This window comes from Sarcophilus harrisii, chromosome 2 (genome assembly GCF_902635505.1).
Source record: "Sarcophilus harrisii chromosome 2, mSarHar1.11, whole genome shotgun sequence".
Taxonomy (NCBI): Eukaryota; Metazoa; Chordata; class Mammalia; order Dasyuromorphia; family Dasyuridae; genus Sarcophilus; species Sarcophilus harrisii.
The window spans coordinates 57,409,201-57,431,469 of NC_045427.1; the positions used below are offsets into that span (position 1 = coordinate 57,409,201).

General features: G+C 37.8%; 1 protein-coding gene across 1 annotated transcript in view; it reads right to left on the reverse strand.

Annotated features, from left to right (window-relative positions):
* Nucleotides 1-22,269, reverse strand: part of C2H16orf70 (chromosome 2 C16orf70 homolog) — a 47,112-nt gene that overhangs the window by 19,547 nt on the left and 5,296 nt on the right. Inside the window, exons 2-8 of the mRNA XM_031950306.1 lie at nucleotides 21,326-21,408; nucleotides 16,567-16,650; nucleotides 7,699-7,742; nucleotides 6,252-6,331; nucleotides 5,788-5,882; nucleotides 4,438-4,535; nucleotides 2,315-2,427 (exon numbers count right to left, since the gene is read on the reverse strand). Of these exons, the coding sequence (XP_031806166.1) occupies nucleotides 2,315-2,427; nucleotides 4,438-4,535; nucleotides 5,788-5,882; nucleotides 6,252-6,331; nucleotides 7,699-7,742; nucleotides 16,567-16,650; nucleotides 21,326-21,408 (597 nt within the window). The remainder of the gene's footprint in view (nucleotides 1-2,314; nucleotides 2,428-4,437; nucleotides 4,536-5,787; nucleotides 5,883-6,251; nucleotides 6,332-7,698; nucleotides 7,743-16,566; nucleotides 16,651-21,325; nucleotides 21,409-22,269) is intronic.

Here is a 22,269-nt window from a genome sequence, read left to right on the forward strand (position 1 = left end):
GTTCTAAGGTTTCCCCACTCCACACATACATAGAAACAAAACAAAACCTCACATATGTTTAAACTAGTGATCTTGGAAAATGATAACATTTTCACCACATAAGAGCAGTAATGAAATTAAAATTGATCATTTAATACCTGATACTAACCAAGTGCACAACTCAAAAGCTTTGCTGGGGAAAAAAAAAAAAAAAGCAGCTCATCTACAAATAGTCTAAGGCTTAGTTATGGACCTCAATACTAGTTGCTTTTCCATCCCAATGCCTTTCATTTCACTAATTAAGGGTTTCTTTTCTCAACACAAAATTGAGTAGCAACCTCCAAAGCTATAAAAGTCATCTCAAAGTCCTATGCTTCTTGTGGGCTGTTTGATCTAAAAAATTGTCACGGGAATAGTGACAGGTGAAAAAAATTGGGATTCCTTAATAACTACAAACAATCCAGCTCCAATCATCACAGACCAAAAATCTGTAATCAGATTCTGAACAATTTTTTTTAATTTATAGGCATGTTTCATCCCCTACTCTCCAGCACCACTTCCCACTTCTCATTCTCTACTTCTGAGCTCTAAAACTGTGGTCAATTTAACTCCATTTTTCCTAAATGGGGCGTGTCAATCTTCTTCCTTATGATGGCCCTACTTAGTGATTGACTTTATAATTTCTAGATCAAAGTTCACTGACCTAGCCATTAGACATTAGAGGTTTGAGGGGAGGAGGAGGGAGGAGAAAGGATGAGAGAAAAAGAGGAAGGTAGGGAGAGGGAAAGAGAGAGGAAGAAGAAAAAGGAGAGGCAGTAAGGAAAGAGAAAGGGGAGGGGGGAAAAATGTGGCTCTTAGATTATTTCTATTTAAATAGCATTGCTAGGTGAGCAAGACTTTCAGAGGTATAAGAAAACTTAAGAGATTATCAAGCTCAATGTCTTCATTTTGCTAAAGAGTGAAGATTAATGACCTGCCTAAGAACACAAAGTTGGGAAGTCAGAATCCAAGCCCAACTTTTCTATCTCTAAACCAATTCATCCTACCAGTCTACTGTTCCCTTAGGAAAGGAATAATCTTAAGAGCTACTTAGAATGAGCAATTAATTAGCAGAGACAAAGTGATGTCATCTGTATGCATGCAGAGGGCATTTTATACTAGGGTGTTTCAAAGGCAAAGGTCCAGAAATGGAGATGCATATGCTGTTAAATAAACAAGATGCAAGGGCCTCTTTTTTGCTTACTGAGCCTTCTCCAATGGGTACTTTGGAACCCTTCCTGAGTTCTTCAATGAAAGAATCCTAAAGAGCATTTAAGAACTAAACTACCTTTGTAAAATAAGGTAATAAGGAGAGGGCAATGAACATTTCTCATCCCTTAGAGGCCCATCAATTCCTGGCAAATAAAACCTCAAGAAACAACCCACTTCACCCATTTAGAGATGCCTGCATGTGGTGTGTGGGACCAAGCTTCTATGGCAAGGACTGTCTCTTTCTCATGCTTCCAAAGTTAAGGATGAACTTGTAATTCAATAAACATTCCTAAGAACCTACTCTGTGTGTTATCAATGGTCCTGGCACTGCAGTATATGCAAAACATAAAAGAAAGAGCCTTTGCTTTCAGGTACTGACGGCTTATTAGCTGACACACAGTTGGCTCTCTAGGAGCTGACAAGACACATGTGCGGCAATTCTCAAGTTTAAGTGCCCAGATCTGGTCACTGATGTTATACCAAAAAATCTTGACCCTGAAATAGAAATCAACCCCCTGGGAGTTTGCAGCCTGGTCTCAGAATTTTTTTCCTAGCTGGCCAAGTATATCAGCCTTTGCTCACACTAGGCCCCATTACTAGGATCTTTTCTTGTACTGACCTTGCTGAACTCTGATCTACCCTTTTTGAAAAGGTACAGGCAGACACCCCCCTAATCACCTTTAGTATCCCTCTTAGCACCCTCAGCCCTCCATTTAGCACTTTTCAAAAACACCTTCATACTGGCAGGGTTGCTGTGGGGATTCTGTCCCTCTGTGTTTATGTTTGTATTATAAACTTCATTAGGAAAGGGACCTTGGAACTTTGTTTAAAAGTGCTGAGAGAATTTGTTTCTAACATTAAATTTAACCAGCTTTATACAGATAAAATGGGAAAGATTACAGTTTAATGAAAAGGTTATCTTCTTATTTGTAGATGAAAGCTTTAAAAAGTTTAATTTGTATATATCTTAGTATTTGAGGAGATAAAAAGTAGTCAGAATGAGAATTCCCAAAGGCAGACTTAACTGGGGGATAGGAGAGGTGAAAGGAAGAAAAAAAAATGTTCTCCCAATGTGATCACTTACCTGCAGCAAGGAGGCGGAGTCGTAAACCTGAGGGTCCAGTTCCATCTCTCAAAACATCCACACTTTCTGCATATACATTTCCCTGGAAGCAGCTGAGGGGCATACCTGGGGCCCTGAGGAACAAATCAAATAGCCTCTAAGCAAAGGCTCTTATAGATGTACCTTCAGAGGCAACAAAGTGATACAGTGGACAGAGCTCTGGGACTGCAGTCAGGAAGATCCGAATTCAAATTTAGCCTCAGACACTAACTGGATGACTGTGAGCAAGCCATATCATGTGTTTGCCTTGATTCCTTCAACTGTAAAATGAGGATAACTATTGCACCTCTCTCCCAAAGTTGTTGTGAGGATTGAGATAGTATCTATTATGTGCTTAGCACAATACATGGCACACAGTAGGTATTTAATAAATGCTTAGTCTACTCTCTCCCCTCGTATGTACATGTCTCCCCCTTTAGTCTGTAAACTCTCTGAGGGCAGGGACTATTTTTGTGTTTTCGCTTATAATTGTATTTCGAGGACTTAGCACAATGCCTGGCACACAGTAATCAATCAAAAAATGTTTGCTGACTTGACTGAGTGGTTGATGATGGAAGGATAACGTCACTTTTTTGGGATCAAGGAAAACTATCTGCCTATATGACTGGGGAAAGTTCTAAAACTGCTACACTACAAACTATGAATTCACCACCAGAGGGCGATGTCCATGTGCAGGCCAGGCCTGGTTTGGCAGAAGAGCAGCCCAAGGCTGAGGAAAGTTGCTATGTTGCTTAGGACTCAGAAACAGAGGAAGGCAGCTCACATTTGCAAACTTTACACCTAGAGTTCTTTTACACCTGTCATTTCATTTCACAGGTCCATAGGCGCTGGAACTGAGAGAGACTGGCTGACTTGGGAGGATTTTTCCAACTACGAGGCTAGATCTCAGGGACTAGAATGTCTTCCCTTCCATGCAACCAAGCAAAAAGGCAATAAGGGCCAGTTACCCTTCAAGACACTAGACTGGCCCTTCTAGATAGATACCCACTTGCATCCAGCATTTTAAAGACAACCCAGTTTTTATTTATGGGTCATATGGGTCACAAAATAGAAGCCTATGGTTTGGAGAATAGCTAAATAAAGTTGTTGTGTATAAATGTAAAGCTATGTTACTGTGCTATAAAAAGTAATCCAGATGATGAACAGAGAGAAGTCCAGAAAGATCATGTGAACTGATGCAGAGCCAAGAAAACAAGACACACAATGACAGAACCCCCCTTCCCCCAACAACAACAACAACAACAAAAAAAACCAAAAAACAAACCTGAAAGCAAATGTTGCCAAAGTATAAAGAACAAACATAGTGAGGCAGCTAGATGTCACAGAGGGCAGGCCATTGGCTTGGGGGTCAGGAGGACCTGAGATCAAATTTAGCTTCAGCCACTTACTAGCTGTATGATCATGGGCAAGTCACTTAACTCTGTCTAAAAAACTCAACCAAACAGAAAAACCATGATGGCTTGAAAAGATATGCGAAGACACCAGTGCAATGCACATAATTTCAAGACTTCTCCTTATACTGCTGGGCCATGTTTGAGACTTATTAACATAATCATCTCTTGCCAGCTGTTCAGCTAGGCTGCCCCAGGGGAAGCTCATCATCAGGAAACACCCCTACCCCTCTGATAGAAGGCTGGAAGACAGAAAAAACTCAGCCCTTGAGAGAGGGCTCAAATTCCAGCCAATTCTTTAATTCCAACCAGGGCTTCTACCAACTTCATGCCCACCCTTCTCCACCTTTTTGGCTTCCCCTCCACCTTTTTGGCTTCCCTTTGTTTATTTTATTTTTTTAAAGTTTATTGGCTTAAATTATAGAATCAAGGCAGCAATTATATTATATAGAGGAATAAGTCCCTGAATACAGAGTAAAAGGATGCAGTTTCCACTCCTACCTGCCTTGTCACCTTAAATACATTATTTCACCTCTATGAGCCTCAGTTCCCTAATCTAAAAAATGAGCAGGTAGGACTAGATAGCCCCAAAGTTCCCTTCCTGCTCTCATTCTACTACTTTTACAGGCTGAGGGAGAACAAGAACCTTTCTGGACAAGAGGAAGTAACCCATCCTTTCTTCTTCCTGCTTACCTGGTATCCTGCAAGCTATTTCCATTATAGATATACATGCGTTTCACAGTTGCTCCATGGGGAATCTGAAGAGAAGCCAGGCCATGGGCAAAATTAGGCTACAAAGACGAAATACAAGTTTTACTAAGTATATTGCATCTTTTGAGATTCAGAACACAGTAACATGGTTACTAATACTAGCACCACTCCACATATAGCAAAGTAAGAAAATGGATGATAATCTCAGAAATATAAATGTTGCTTATATATATGCATATACATAAAATACACACACACACACACACACACACACACACATTTAAATCAAGTAACTACTTTTTCCCCACAAAAGAAACATTAGAAGCATATTTCTTTGAATTAGAGGTTCTCAATTTTTTTGGTCACAGCTTCCATTACAACTCTTAAGGACCACAAACAACATTTGTTTATGTGGGTGAGGTCTACGGACATTTATCACGTTAAAAATTAATGTGGGTAAAATTAATTCATCTTAAATAACTATAACCAAGTATTATATGTTAACATAAATAACATACCTTTATGAAACATAATTATGCATTCAAAAATTAGTGTTTCCTTACTAAAGGAATTGAAATGAAGGGAAGGGATTGTTAGGAGCCACAAGCCATTGAAAATTGAAACGATAAAGTCTTTCACACTAAATTGTATAATTAAGGGAAAAAATAAAAATTTTATTTTAAATTTCTTTTCATGAATACATCTATTGTTTAAAGCTGGCCACATCAATATTACCATGTATCACTGAGGAAATAATTATCCTTAAGTACTCTCAATGCTTTCCCTTCTCCCAAGATGAATATGACAAACCATGCTCAAACATTTATTAAGCACCTCCTGGATGCAAGGTCCTACACATAGATAGAAGAAACACAGGTAAAGGAGACAGTTCCTAAGCTCATGATGTGGTAGAGGAAGATCAAGTATACACATGTTAAAACAAGTCCCAAAAAAGTACATAATAGAAGACTAAAACTCTATGGGAAGATAAACTTGCTTCCATACAGAGATGGTGAGAAAAAGAATCAGCAGTGTCCCGAGATATAAGCATTTCCTGTATACTGGATATCACAGGACACAGGGCTAAAAGGTCATATAAGAGTTCACTGAATTCAATGCTAGTTTTTAGGGACAGAGCAAGATTAAAAAAAAAATACAAACCCACAGCATGTGTCTCTGAACAAATTACTTAATAATATTAAATTTAAAGGCAAAGAAATGAAAAAGTAGTCTTTTTGGCTAAATATTTATTCATTAAATTCTCTGAAGTCACGTGCTATGTTTATACTCTTAACAATATTTTAGCAACATTAGAAACATAGAATTCCTGACCTCATATTTTGGAGCCTCGGTCCATGAGTCTAACTGAAAAGAGAATGATAATCCTCTAAAGTTGAGGTGGAAAAGTTGTTCAGCCGAGTTGTACACTGGAAAAGAAGGAAGTTCCATGTGAATGCAGAAGTTGCTTTGGCTACAATTTCCAATTGAAGATTAACAGGGGCCCAGGACTGGGCAGGATAACTGAACAATGGCAGCAGGATTTGTTTCTGAGCTGTCATCATAGCCTTGGGCCAGTCCCCCTAGCTCTCTGAATCTTGGGGATATTCCTCTTTCTGATGCTTCTTAGGAGTTAGAAGGATCAAATGAGAATTGTTTTCTTAACCTTTTATTATATTTTTTCACCTCTAGATTTACTGAGGAGATTTAAAAGCACAGGAAAGGGTTTTAAAACTACTTCCATGTTCACTGTCTTGAGTTGTCACTATTTAATGACCTTTCTGCTTAGCACTTCTTACCTCCTGGATGGGTTGCTCCAAAGGACTGATCAATCTGTTCAATGGTTGGAGCTATTGCCTGAGAGTTAAAATGGACACCACTGAAAAACAAAAAAGGCTCTTTTCAACAGTTATAAAACCTCAGAATTCATGAGTTATCATGGCTGCAAAATTTACTTTGAAAACAAAAACCAATATACTATACAAAAACCAGATACTAGTTGCAAACTAAGTTCAGATATTAAGGTAAGTCACTAACAAAATCTATTTTTCTTATATTCAAACATGATTTCATTAGTGTAAAGAACTCTTTGATGTAGAAATTACCCTTACATGATATACATGTAATACAGCCTTAAGAGAGTCTGGGAACACAGAAAGGATGATTTGCCCAGAGTCCCAAAGCCAACAGGTATCAAGAGGAAGGATTTGACTCCAGGTCTTCCCAACTCCAACATCAAGCTTTTAGTCACAGTGATACTGACGTTCATCCAAGATTTTTATACATAAGAAAAGAAAGACTATATTTACAGGCTGTTCTTCAGAGGTTCTCAACAAATTGAGGTAGGTCTCAGTCTAGTGGAATTTCAACAGTACAACCATTACAGGGGCATGGAGAAAGGATGGTTCAAGGAGATCAGAGTGTGAAAAGGCTGTGCTATTCCAGTAGGAGGTGGGAGAATTTTAAAAAGGAGTATATATCAGCAGAGTAGGACTAAGCCACTAGGAATAAACTTGGGGAGAGAGAATTTTGAGGAAGCAAATCTGTAAGAAGAGCAATGTTTACTAAGTGACACTTGGTGAAGAGCTCTGAGGACCTGGAAAAGAACTGAGAGGGAATGCCCCTCTGCACAGAGAGGGGGAAGAGGAGGGAAAAGGGAGAAATGAACTCTATACTGGCCCAGACAGAAGTAAAATGAGAATGGGGAGGCAAACATTTCAATAAAAGACTATTTGGAACTCTGTATCTATCTGGTTTATCTTTTAAGATTAGATTCTTAAAAGATTGACTATCTTACAAAACATGGCCCAAATCTGTTTAAATGAAAGTTTCCTCATCAAAAGATAATTATACTAAATGATCAATATTAGTCCCTGGTCTGACCTAGCAGAATCTCAACAAAATCAGGAGAAGGGACATGACTACTTACTCAGACTTTTCTGTACAGTAGAGACAATGAATGCTATTAATTGTAAAGAAATGTGCTGATGGAGGCAATCAATCCTGGAGTGGCTTTTTAGTGTCCTAAATGGCTCTTATTTTATAGGAGGGAGCCCAGGCCCAGGGACCCTGAGTTGTGGTAGATGACAAGAAGAAAAGTCTCAGGCCCTACAAATCCCACAAATGTGATGGGCCTCATAGGTCTGGGAAGCAAAGGAAAGCTGATAGACAACTGAATGAAAGGAAAGGAGACATCTAGAATTGGTTTGTCATGAGAATGATATATCAATTTTAAATATGACTTACCAATATTTTAACTTCACTTTAGTCAAGTCATAAACTTCAATTACCTAAAAGACACAATACATTGGACATTTAAGAAAAATGATTAAAGGCATACATTTTTAAAAAACTCTTAAAAAGAGACTTCTGGAATAAACACTCATCAGGATCCACAAAAGACAAATATTGTTTTTAAGAAAAGACTTTTGAGGAGCAGCTAGGTGGTGCAGTGGGTAGAATGTTGGCCCTGAAGTCAGGAGGTCCTGAGTTCAAATCCAGCCTCAGACATTTAACAATTGCTAGCTGTGTGACTTTGGGCAAGTCACTTAACTCTAACTGCCTTTGGGGGGGTGGGGGGTGGGGGGAGAAAGACCTTCTGCACTATGTGCTAGGCACCAAGGTGATATAAAATCCAGAAAAGATTATCCTTGTCTTCAGGGAATTTACAGTTTAAGAATTTGGCTATTTTGAGCTGATAAGAGTGATTTAATTCAATCCTTTTATTTTATAGAGGAAAAAACAGAAACAGTTTAAGCAAATCACTCAAGTTCACACAAATACTAAGCCATGGGGTTCAAATGCAGGCCCTTCTGATTTTCTCACTGTTCTTTCCATTAGCACTTACCACCTCTATAAGACACAAAAAATACAAAAAAGAACCAAACCGACACAAAGCAAAGTCTTGATTCCAGGCCAAAGGTATGCTGCTGATCTGCTCAGAGGGATAAATGATGGATTCGGTTTAATTCAAATATTTGTTAAGCTTTTGCTAAGTGCAAGGGAGTTACTCTAAGGGCAGGGACAAAAAGACAAAACTGAGACCATGGTTATCCCTGAAAGGTCTATCTTCACCTGGATTACAGAACACATCAGCCTTTACTAGCTGAGCAGGCAGGGCTAAGTCTGTGACGACGGGTCCACAGGGCAAGTTTATCACCTACTCACAGTACAGGTTGTCCTTAAACTAATCAACCACTAGGTACATGCCAGGAAAAGGGATTCAAGTCAAAATAATTTAGTTTCAATTTAATTTTCCCACAGAAATGTTATACTATACAATGGCATTTGATTTTTATCAGCAATGATAATAAACATTATTTTGTCAACCACAAACGGCACACAATGTTAGCTTTTGTAAAGTGTGAAAAAACTATTATCCACAAAAGTCTATATTAGGTAGAATCTCTGGCTGGGGTTATGTAAACAGCTAGAAAGATCAGGAGACAGAGTATTGTGAAACAATGATTTTGGAATCAAAACTGATTTCACAATGTGACTCTTGACCCACACCATTTAGGTAGCTTTATAAATGTCACTTGTTTTCTCTGAATTTTCAGTCTTTCCATTTGTAAAACAAGGAAGTTGGACTCCTTTAGGAAGAAGTCCTTTCAAATTCTAACATTCTATGATTCCAGATGAACTGTGTCAGAGAGGTTCCAGAAATGTTGAACTACAAAGTGGAAGCTCAGGGGAGAGTCTTGCATACAAGAACATATCAGGAGGCAGAGGTTGTACTGTCTGATGTAAGTACTCTAGGGAATGACAAGAGTATAAATAACAAGATACTATAAATATAGATCACTAAATTAAACACAGTCTGCATAAAGGGCATGATTGGTCATGGCAGCAACACACAAAATGGTTCTCCATGTTTCAAGATGATCCTGTTGATGCTCTCTAAATGTTGGGTGGTAATTAAAAAGATTTTCTCATGATGAACCAATAAATAAAGGCCAGTTTTCAGGTTTATTTATTTATTCAACAACTAATTACTTAAGTGTCTTCTAGGGGTGCTGCTCACAAAAGCTGCCCATGGCATTGTCTCTCCAGGGTGCTTCATCACAGACTGCTGGACTGCTGAATTCCAATCTTCAGTAGTATTCCATGGTCACAGCCCACATCATTTGAAACTGAGTCTGAGTAGGGCCATAAGATTTATCTTGCCCTCCTTATTCACTATAACAGTCTCTCACCTACTAGGAATTAAAGGAGCTGAATTAGTAACCAATCATTAAGGATTCCGTCTTGCTATGACTACTATATAGGTGAACTAGCTAAAGAAGCAACAATAGAGAAGACAGGGGAGAACTGGTAACCTTTGTGGCTTCATAAGGGTGACATCCCTATTCACAAGTTTACATTTTTTAAAAAGACATTTAACATGCATTTAAAACTTTTTTTTGAGTTCCATATTCTTTACTTCCTTCTTTCTCCCCTCTCTTTGAGAAGGTAACTTGAAAAAGATTATACATGTGCAGTCACATAAAACATTTCCATATTAGCCATGTCACAAAAGAAAATGCAGACAAAAAAAATTAGTAATAAAATAAAAAAAGTATGCTTCAATCTGCATTCTAATTTATATTCTAATGAAGAAATACAGATAAAAACAAAAACAGCATAAATAAAAATATACACAAAGCAGTTAATTATGAGGAATTCATTTCAGAGGGAAGTGAGATCAGGAAAGGCTCCACATAGAAGATAGTGCTTGAATCTTGAAGGAAGAGAGTGATTCTATGAGGCAGAGAAATAAGGAGGGAGAGCTTTCCAGGCATAAGAGATGCAGACAGAGATGGGATATGCATTGTCGTATATGAAGAAAAGAGAAGTTAGTTTGGCTGGATTGCAGAATAATTAAGGAAGAAAGCAATGTTCAATGAGACTGGAAAGGTAGACTGGAGTCAGACTGTGTAGAGCTTAAACAGAATGATTTCTATCGGACCTTAGAGACAAATAGAAAGTCATTATAGTTGATAGAAATCACACACTAAGATTTGTTTTTAAAGAAAATTACTTTGGCAGCAATGAATAGGCTGGACTAGTATGATAAGAAGCTTGAGACAGGGAAACCAATTAGAAAGCTTGTTGCTAGTTCTAGGCTAGAAGTGATGAGGATAAGGTGGTTACTTAGCTTTGTAAGTGGAGAGAAGGGGTCAGATGAGACTTTGCAGGTAGAAATAACAAGATGTGGCAAATGACTGGAGATGTGAGATAAGGGAAAGTGAGGGGTCCAGGATAATGCTGAAATTATCAACATGGGAGACTATAAAGACCAGTCAAGGAGATAAAGAATGGTCATACATATAGAATGAGAACAAAGGAGAAAGACACATAAGGAAAGCTCAGAGAACAGAGAATTTAGGAGGAGAGAGTCAACTGAGTCAAATGAAATAGATTGAGAATGAAAATTAAGGTTTGGCATTTAAGAGATTATTGGTAACTTTAAAGAGAGGAGTTTTAGTTAAGTAATAAGGTAGGAAGCCAGATGGCAAAAGTGGGAGCAATGAGTGCAGACATCTCTTTTTAAGGACTTTAGCTGAGAAAGGAAGGAGAGATATGGGACACTAGCTTGAGGGGATGTTAAGGTATAGAGAAAGATTTTTTTTTAAGAACTGGGGAGATTTGATTACGTTTTATTGTTGTAAGAAAATAATAAGTACTTAAGAGCAGAAGGGAAAAGGGACTGCATGCTAAATGGCCTCAAATTTCTTTGTAAGGTAATCAATCACCAAGATCCTCAGCCAACAGAGGGATGGAGAAGGAAGGCGTGTGGATGGCTTCTGAGAAAGGAAAACAAGTTCTGGAATAGTTTCTGTAGAGTTAGAATCAATTATAGGAGAATAAAAGGACCCAGCTGAAAAGAGAGATGATGAATGGGCAATGCATCCAGTTAGCACACTTACAAACAAGGCTTCCTCTGGCTGTGTTCACAAGCTCGTGAGTAAAAGCAAGAGACAAATGATAGAGTAATCAAGAGCAGAGAAGAATAGCATATGGACAGGGTAGAATTGAAATAGATAACCCAAATGGGTTGATATTGGAGATATTCCTCCTCAAAGAGAAGGCACCTGAGAGATAGAGCAAATGGAGGTATCAATGAAAACAAAGAAGGGGTGTAAGACGCAGGAAGGGGTGGAATGATAGTTATGGTCATGTAGTGTAATGTCAGAATTTCAAAGTGGGGGAAGTGGAATACTTGAGGCTAAGGATGACCATCCCCCTGTGTACCCACAGTGGAATGAAAGTTATGGAAGATTAAGAAGACAAAGGAATTTGGGGGTTTAGGATTTTGAGGGAGCCTCTATTATCTATGAGACTATTAAAGTCTGCTAGTAAATGGAAGAGTCAGGGAATAGAGGAAAATGGCAAGCCAGGTGTCAACTCCTTGTGAATCAAAGGCCCTGGCTTCCTGGACTGATATGTCTCAGTCAGGAGGGGCTGGGAATCTGAAAGGAATCACAAATCAATAGGAAATACAGTTTCTTAAAGGGACCACAACCCACTTCATTAAGAGGGAAAATTACTTGAGGGGGATGGGTAGAAAAAGATTGGCTGGAAAATTCAGATTGAATGGACTTCAAATGTGGAAAAGTTGCTAAGTGAAGAAAATAAGGGAGAATCTAAATAAGTGAAGTGCAAGGACCTCTTTAGGACCAGTATAATAGGAATATGAGAGAAGGTACAGAAGGTAAAATGTTGGACATGCCTTCACTTCTTTTGTTTTGTTTTTTATTTTGAGAGGCAATTGGGATTAAGTGACTTGCCCTGGGTCACACAACAAAGAAGTGTTAAGTGTTTGAAATCATATTTGAACCCAGGTTCAAATATGTCTGTCTCCTGGGCCTGTATTCTTATCTACTGCACCATCTAGCTGCCCCATGCTTTCATTTCTTTAACTCTCAGTTTCTTTATCTATAAAATGGGAACAATACTTCCAGTACTACTTCAGTGGATTATTGTGAGGAAAGAATATCATAAACTTTAAACCTTTCAAGAAAGGGATATTATTATGATGCCAGCAGAAGGATCAAGTAACAATATCCAAGACGGTGCCCTGCAAATGCATCATTTGTGCTCAGTCTGGCATATCTTTAAAAGACATGTTATAATTTATTTCAGGCAACAGGTTTCTTTCAGCCAGTATCCAAAGAATTTTCCCCAGTTGCTCCCTAAATGAATTCTATCTGCCACTTGTCTCTTGTTTGCAATACTTCTGAAAAATATACTTACACAATTTTTGGGAGGGAAAAGGCTGTCAAATTCTTCAATTTCCAGAAGCCCAAACATTCTCAAGATTATCTGTTCTTGATATATCTTCCAGAATTGTTACTTTCATCTGAATTGTTTGCCAACATTTATCCAACTGCATTATTTTTTAGAGTTATTTGTGTTTTCACTTTATCTTGTCATTCCAACAACTTCTACAGAAAGTTTAGTTTCTTTTTAATTTGGGAGTAATTTTAAAATTCTAAATCTCTAAGAAAAATAAACCATTTAAACAAACAAGCTCTTACATGATCACATATAAAATCACAAATTCCAAATTATCCATATTTTAAAAAATATATCAACAAAACAACAAAAATGTTCTGTTTGGTTCTTTGCTTCCTTCTGATCATTTTCTGTGTGCATCCAGATTTTCTGCTATATAATGATGCTATACATCAGCACAGTCAGTCTGCATAATGGAGTTTTAATTTTGTTTTCTTTTATTGAGGAATTTCTGGTTTGTTATTGAGGATACATTTTTTCTTTATAGGTTGATGACTGATGCCTTTAATTTTTAAAATGTCTTTTCAATGGATTAGAGCTCTTCTCTATCTTACTAATTTTTGATATTATCAATTTTTGGCATTTCCCATGGTCTTCCTTTTTTTTTTGAGGGGGGAAAGGAACAATTCTGCTATTTTAGGGATGTGGGGGATATTGAGGAGGTAGTCTCTTTTGTGACCTCTTACTTTAACAGCTTCTTCCAGCATCCAAAGAAAACCTTGGTGCTTTCAAGTGCTCTGGACAGGCTATATTCTCAATATATTAGGTACTAATAAACCACATGCTACCTTATTTCTATGGCAGGGAAGTCAGTCTAATTTCTCAATCACTGTTTCAATTTTGCTGTACAGGAGATGTCCCCAGCACACTGTAATATATAGTTTCCTTACTTCTTTATTAATCTATTACCTGAAGGAAGGAATCCAAGCTGAGTTTATGGTAGTCAAGGTAAATGAAGAAAGAAGAGATAGCCTGTTAAGAAAATACCCAAGAAGTGCAATGTGTGGACAGGGAATAACAGGGAAGGTAGAAAGGAAAACAAACATTGTTTTGCTTTGACAACTGTTTAGGTGTGTCATAGTTTGAGAAAGACTAGTGGAAAAGACATATGAATAGCTCTTACAATACAGTCACCCAAGATTTACTAATAGTTTGGCTTCTTATATTTGGATAAATAGACTAGGAAGAGGTTACCGGAAAACACTCAGGGAATTGCTGAGGTCAGTAATCTAGAGGAAGTGTTATAGATAGGTTACATGAAATTACAGGAGAAGTACAAATAGGATAATCTTTTCTTTTTCAACACTTCTCTATATCTTCATCATTCTTCAAAAAGGGTTTCAATGATTCCAATGGAGATAATCACTATGAACAATTATGAAGTGGTAGTGAAACACAGCCTTGACCTGCCATTCAATAGGCTCAGGGCCTGAGGTGATTATTCCCGATAGATCTTGAAGCATGAAGACAGGCTCTTACTGCACTAGGCATGAAAGTCTCCCATTTCCTCTAAGAAGTGTCCCAATTTATCCTTCCCCATTAACAATCCAATATGATGCTGAACAGGAAGATTTACCTCCTGTGTAAATCTGTGTCACTGCCTACTGGCTTCTCAGCATGGGGGTTCCCTGTTTTTTTCTTACCTCAACTTTCAGCGATAATTCTAACCAGAGGGGCTGGGCCCACAGGAAGGAGACAAAAAGATATCATTACAAAAAACACGCAAGTACATTTTCCGATTTTCCCAATTTATTGATCAGTTATGCTATGTTTTTTCCCCCTTTCCTTTTTTCTTACAAACATACTGTTCTAGAGGATAGCTCTCTTTGAAAGGAGGGGGGTTACTGGGGAATATTTTGTTAATAAAAGCTTGTTTTAAAAAGAGACTGTGTGACATATACTGTTTTCAGAAAAACTACTTTGAGACTCAGGAAGTTAATATTCCTTCTAATTCAAGTCTATTTCATTTGAATCAAAGCTAAATAATCTTGTTAACTGACTCTTAGTTTGAAATTAGTCCTGTACACCAATCTGAATCTACTTTTTAAGTTGTAGCTTTGAAACAATAAGGCTCCTGTGACCCATAATCAACCTATGAGCCACCTTGAGATTTGTAAACAATATATTATTCAAGAATTATCTTGGAATAAAACAGGTTCTATGAACTGTAGCATACCAATCAATTAGCCCCTAGCTCAAGCAAACAACGCAGTAGTGAATATGTCAATCCAAAATCAACATTTATTCAAGGTCTCCTGTATTCAAAGAGAACCACCAATAAAGAAATGTGCAATTCTCAAGCCCCACTAGTCTGCAAAACATCTGAGGACAAGCTCCAGTCTCTGTCCTTTTACATATAGTAACTACACCAAAATGTAACAAAATGAAAGACTTCCTTTGCAACAACATTCTTAGCCCTAAACTGTGGGATCAGACTTCAGACTTCAATTGTCTCTAGCTTGCCATAGCCAAAAAATCACCAGCTCTGTGACCAACCTACTGATAAGAGCCACTCTATATTTAGCAAATAGTCTGTTGCTAAGTCTATGCTCAAGTTCTTTCTAGCTTGATTGAACCTGCCAAAGAGATTGAGCTCCACTAGCATGGCACAGAAGTGACCCTACATAGGTTAGAAGGAGATGCTAAAGCAGAAACTGGGTGAAGATATAAGAAGTCCCTAGATCAATGAGAGTGCAGACCTAAAGATTCTATACAACAAAATACTTTGGTAAGCTACCCAAAACACACAGGTCATTTCCTTGTTTTATCCTACTAGAAGCTACATCAACTACTCACTCTTGTTCTTGTACAACCACCACCATCATCTCTCTCCATCTTGCCTTTGTGATATATTGGCCAAGCTGTTGCAATTGGAATCTGAGGGCTGGATTCAAAAGCAGGCTTTATCACTTACTACTTATGTGACACACCAAGTAAGGATTTACCTGGCCTCAGTTTTTTCATTGGTAAAATCAGGGGTTGGAATTTAAGGTTCTCTTTTGTATTAAGTTTATAATTCTAGGATCCCTTCCTTCCAGAGGGATTTGGGATTTTCATAAATCTCTTGGCCTCTCTGTCATTATCATGCCCCCTTTAGTGAATATTTGGTTTCAGAGAAAAGACTAATTTTCCTTTGCCTTTTTGAGAGAATCTCCAATAGCAACTGTGTTGCCTCTGGCATTCCATTGGTTTCTAAGTGAAAATGGGATGGCACTGATTTGTGAACTACTGAAGTGGAAGACACACAGCAAGGATGTCTGAATGAAGCCTGAAGCCCGGAACTGCAGACAGCCAACTACGCTAAAAGCACAGGAGATCTGAAGCCATGGGTCAGATCTCAGGTCTAACACTCACTACCTGGGACCAGGGCAAGCTATTTTCCCCTCTCTAGGCTATAGTATAATCTGTAAAATGAGGGGGTGAATCCTAACCTTGGCTCTGCCTTATTCTGTGCAGATTCAGACACTTTGCTTCCTCTCTCTAGACCTCAATTTCCTCTGTATAACACAGCATCTGGATCACCTCACAGAATCAAAGAATTGGAATTGGATAGAATCTCAAGATTAGATCATCTCTAGGGTCCATTTCAATTCTAAAATTCTATAATAGAAAGATAATTATTTCACTTCCCAGCCCTAAGTTTTCTCATTTGTAAAGTGGGCTATGAAAGGATTAAGGACCTTTCAATAATAAAGTGCAATTTAACACAGTAGAGAATATATACAATCCATTTTGTTCAATGTGACAAAATCCTATCCTCAAAAAGGCATAGAGCTATCCTCAAAAATATTGAATGATTGTCAAATATTAAATATTTGAGATGACATTTGTGTTTACCTTTAGCCGCTGATTAAAAGCATCAAACAACAGTTTGATTCCATCCTGAGTCAGGTTAAGGATGAGGTCATGACTAAGAGGGGCCTGTAAGACAAAGAGAAAATAACATGAAGACTCCATTCACCTTAATAGGATTTATAAAGCACCTATTGTGTATTTATACTTTGCACTAGGGACTAAGGGAAATACAAAAGCATAGACAATAGTCCATTTCTTCAAGAAATCTCATAGTTCAATATGAGATTTGGAGACTAAGTAGTTCTACTTATATGAAATATTTTTTGTTTTCAACCAGCTGTGTTATTTCTGCAATGTTAGCTGATGAGATATTATGTACCTTGTGATGATCGCGCTAGCACCCAGGATACCTTAGAATCAGCCAGAGTCAGGATAAGGAAAAATCCTTAGTCTTTATTCTTGGTCTTTAGGGGTAAAAGTGAAGGGGATGGAAGTACGATCTCTGCAACCACCTTCTTCTTGTCCATCGCAAAAAGTGACCCTGGCTCGTCTTACTTCACCCCCTAGTCCCTCCGACAATTCTCTATCATCGAGCCAGCACAGGATAGTGGGAAGGGCCATTTTCCAAGCATATGCTTATAGAGTTTTGTTCAATCAGTAGTCAACCTCAAGTGGTGGGTTATCCTGACCTCAGTACATTGACTGAAGAGTTTCAGCCCTCTACAGGACCTGACTTTCATAAAAGAAGTATATTCCACTTTGTTCATCTTATGCAGAAATTACACATTTTTATTCTGAATTCATTGCTTTTGGTCAAATATTAGGAAGAAAGAAGCCATATGCTTCTACCAGACTCATAGTTACGATTGAAAACTATTCTCTCTCCAAAGTTACCAAGGATCTCTTAATTGCCAAATCTTCCCCCCCCCCTCCCCCCCCATGAATTTTTAATCCTCTTGATCTCTGTGCAGATTTTGATACTATCAGTCACCTTCTTCTCCCGGATACTCTCTCCTCTCTAAATTTCATGACAATGCTCTCTCCTAGTTCTCTTACCATCTGACTGTTCCAGCTCAATTTCCTTCATGCAGGGTGTGTGACACCCACAAACCCTGGATTGTTATGCTAAAGTTCCCTTTTAATGGGGTGACCAGTTCCTCCAATTGTCCTATTCGTTATTCTGCCTTAGGTTATAACCGTCCCCTCTTAATGTTTGAGATAAAGGTTTTATAGACATTCCTTAATGTTTGACGAGATAAAGGTTTATCCATTTTAGATGTCATCAGAATATCAGTAATGTCATTGTTCTTGTTATTCCATAAAAAGCTTGCTGCCCCTACTCAGGGCATTTAGGGTTAGCCCTGGGATCAACATGGATCCATTGGTCCCAGTATTTCTCTCCATTTAATAAATTATTGAATTCTCTAATCTCTGTCTTGCTCAGTTTCTTCGGCATTACAGGATGTTCCCCAAAGGTCTGTTCTGGGCAATCTTTCTCCCACTATAGTATTTCATGTGATGCCACTAGCTCCATGGATCCAATTATCTCAAGGCTAATGATTCCCATTATTTTCCCCCCTAAAACTCCTTCTTTCAAAATTCCTTATTATTGTTAAGGGTATCACCAGCCTTACAGTCGCTCAAGCTCAAAACCTAGGGATCATCCTGGACTCCCTTTGATTTCTAACTCCCCATATTCATAAAGTTGCTAAATATTGCCAATTCTATCAAGTATGTATGCTATCTTCTGGTGCAGGCCCCGATCACCTAAACCTCAATAGTTTTCTGATCTCCCTGTCCCAAGTCTCTCCCTACTTTGGTCCACCCTCTACTTGGATTCCAAAATGTCTCCCTAAAGTACAGGTCTAATCATGTCATCTGCTTCCCAAATTCAATAAACTCCAGAGGCACTTTATTACCTCGAAGATCAAATACTACTTGGCTTATGAAACACTTCCCAGTTTCCCAGTCTACTTACATCATATTTTCATTCATATACTGTACAGTCCAGTGATTCTGGCCTTCTTGTGGTTGTTCCACCTCTTAAATCTATGCCTTTCCACTAATTGTCCCTTCTATTTTTGGCTCATTTTTTTTGGAGAGGGGGAGAGGGGGGGATAGGGTTGGTATTAGAGCCCAAGTAAATTCAGATAGTCACTCATTCATAAAGTGTTAACACAGAGTACGTATATCCTGCCCTTAGGGACCTACAACTTAATAGGGAAGTCCCCCCCCCGCCCCCCCCACAAAATACAAGGTCCACCATTACAAAAGAGACACAATGCTTCAAGTACTCAAAGGAGAAAAAAATCATTGCTAATTTGAGAGGCAGGAAGAAAGCAGAATCAAAAATTTTCATGAAGATATCAGCATTTGAGACTGGTCTTGGTAAAATGAGATAATATTTATACTACCTTCCTCACAGGGCTATGGTGCTGATGAGATCACAAGAAAAACACTGTAAGGAACTATAAGTTGTGAAATACTAGCAATGACAGAAGAGATTTGAAAGAGAGAATTGAGGGATATTTCCAAGGACAGGTATGAGCAAAGATAGAGAAATGGGAAAGCAAGGAATCTGTTTTGAGAACAGCAAGTAGTCTACTTTTGGGAGAATATATATATGAAGGGAATAGTGGGAGAGAAGAATGAAAAGTGACTGTGAAAGACTATGTCAGGCTACAGAGTAAAACCTTACCTTGTGGGTGAAGAGAAGCCCTTAAAGATTCTCGAGTAGAGAAATGACATGATCAGAACTAAGTATAAGGAAGAAGTGAAGAGTGTGGTGTAATGGGAAGAACACTGACTGTGAAATCAGAAGCCGAGTTTGCCTTCCTGTTCTGCCATTTATTGGGCATGTCATCTTAGTCAAGTCTTTTTAGTTTTGGTATTTAAACTTCCTCCTTTGTAGAATGAGGAAATTCAACTACAGGATGTCTAAGGTCCCCTATAAATGTTTGTGATCAAATGATTTGGTTTCAAATTGTGGCCCTTAAAGTAAGAAAGTCCTAAAGGGACTCATAAAATAAAAGGATTGGATTGGAGATTTCTAAGACTTCTACCAGCTTTAAATCTTAACAATCTTAAATTTGTCTGGTAGCATACCTAGAATGAATTAGAACAGGGAGAGCCTGGAGGTAGTGAGACAAGTTAGCAAGCTCCTACAAGTTAATAGTAATTATCTATCTTAACATCAGATCCTGGCTGTGTTCCTTTGGGCCTTAGATTCCTCCTCTGACAAATGGCAGGGTGGGGTTAGATGTCCTCCTAAATCCAGGATTGAGGAATGTCTCACTTTCAGTAGAAACTGTCTTAGGACCTAGCAGGAAGCTCCTCTAGAGTCATTCTTTCTTCACTAGATTGGTAGAGGTTAGTTTAATGATTAGGATACCAGCAAAGAGATCAAATTGATGAGCATTTAGAAGCCAGAAATTTATACTCACACTAGATTAAAGGTAATCTGATCATGGCAAGGACAAAGTAGTAGCCTTTCATTTTAGAGATGAAAAATTATTTCAATATACTGTGCGACACATTCAGTTCCAATGAATTATAATTCTTTGACAATGTTCCTAAGCCACTATCTGCTTGGTTTTTTTTTTCCTCCTCAGTAGGGAATATAGACCACTGATAGATTAATATTCCTAAATTTATGTTTCTATCCCTTCATGCCATTACTGCTCATGAACCTACAATGGTTTACTACTGTGTGTCAGCCTGTTATCAGCCTAACATTTAAACCCCTCTATAATCCAACCTCATCTTGGTAATCCAATCTTATCTTCCACTATTGCCCAACAAAAACTAGCCATGACATTTAGTCATGGGTCTTATCACTGTCCTCACACATACCTAAGCTCATTTCTGCCTCTAGGCTTTTATCTTATTATGCTCCTTAGCTGTAATGCCTCTTCCCTGCCTCCATGTCCATCTATTGAGTATCATAAAGATCACTAATGCTAGAATGCTATTCCAAATCTCTCATTTTATAGAAGAAACTGAGTTTTAAAGAGGCAAAATGACAAGTTAGGAAGGCTAGAATTAATTTCATGAAAACATACTAGTTAGAAAAATAAAGTACTAGAAAGCAGAAAGTTTCATGGGAATACAAATGAATAAAAATGGGGCATCCTGGACAAGATGGGTATGGGGATAAAACCAAAAATATTCCAGTTACAATAGAGCCTGATTTTTTCCCCCAGAGAGAATTCTCTTGTCATTTCTAAGTATTACAACCTCTTGGAAGGGATGAGGCATATCTTTCTACAGGGCTGGAGTTGCTATTCAGAGAGCTAAAAAGCTGTATTTCAAAAAAAAAAAACAAAAAACAAAAAAAACCCAACTCAAACACAGCCAGCTTTTGTTTCATACTTTTATACCTGAAGGAGGCTGGTGGAAAAATAAAATCTCTTAGAAAATCAAAGAAACAGCCGTGTCGGCCACCTCCCCATACTCATGAGCATTTTGGCTGTATAAATGCTATGGCTGCTGAAATGTCAGCAGGCACAAAAACAAGTTCAGTATTCAGTATAATTCTAAACATGGTAGTAATACTCATCAAGACAAAAAATCTTAAGGTTAAAGAAAATATATTTTGAAGATGCTTTTTCTTAAATTAGCAATCATTTAATGAAATTACTGGTTTCTCTTCTTCATGTGGTAATAGCATATGGAGTACTGTATGCATAGTGGTTGAGGCTACAATCCATGTGTTTTAGCAGCATCATATGATGCATCATATCCTGTCATGACTCATTTTTGAGTGGAGGAATTTTCACAAAACAAACTAGTCATCACTCACCTGTTCACTGTAGAGAACCTGGACGTTTTTAATGATACGACAATATTTCTGAAGAATTGCTACAGCCTGAGCCAATGGCATCCCTGAAACAAAAGAATGTTAGCAGTTTAGTCACTGATATGACAAAGTCAAAACAGCGGCAATGGGTAAAAGAGTACTAACACCATGTATGGTACAAAGAGCAGTAGATTGAGTCAGGAGACCTGGGGTCTAGTGTCAGCTAGACCCCACTAAATAGTTGTATGATTCTAAGCAAATAACTTCCTTTCTCTGGATTACAATTTGTGTTTTTCATTTGTAAAATGAGGGGACCAGACTGGATAAGCTCTAAGGTCTAACATTTTATAATGTTAACTATAGCATATAACCATAAAAATGTAGTTAATACTAACAAAATTATTTTACATATTATTTCACTTAGCAATCAACTGCAGAAACATTTGGTTTTCTTTCACTTAACTAAAAAAGATCTATTTATTATTAATTATTGATGATTAATTATGGAATTACATTCATGTTGTTTTTCTACTGTAAAGTACATTACCACAGATTATAATAAGGATAGGTCTAATTGTATATTTCCACTGAACTGGAACCAATTACTATATTTTAAATAATTATAAATTCAAAATGACCACTTGAAGGTATTCATCATTCATATTAATCAAGACCTGGCTTATATCCAGTTTAAAAAAACTCAAATTCCCATAACAATTTTTCTCTCTTTTAAAAGAACTCACAAAAACACACAAGTTAAAACAATCATTTAGTGACAAAACATTTGAGTAGGAGGAATGATGATCTGGAGAATCAGGAGATCCATAGATGTATTCTGTCTAATGACCATGGATAAGTGGTTTTTCACCACCTGCTGCTTCAATTCCCTCAATTCCTGAAGTAGGCGTGTCTCCTATGCTTTGATTTAAATATGAAGAATATCTTAA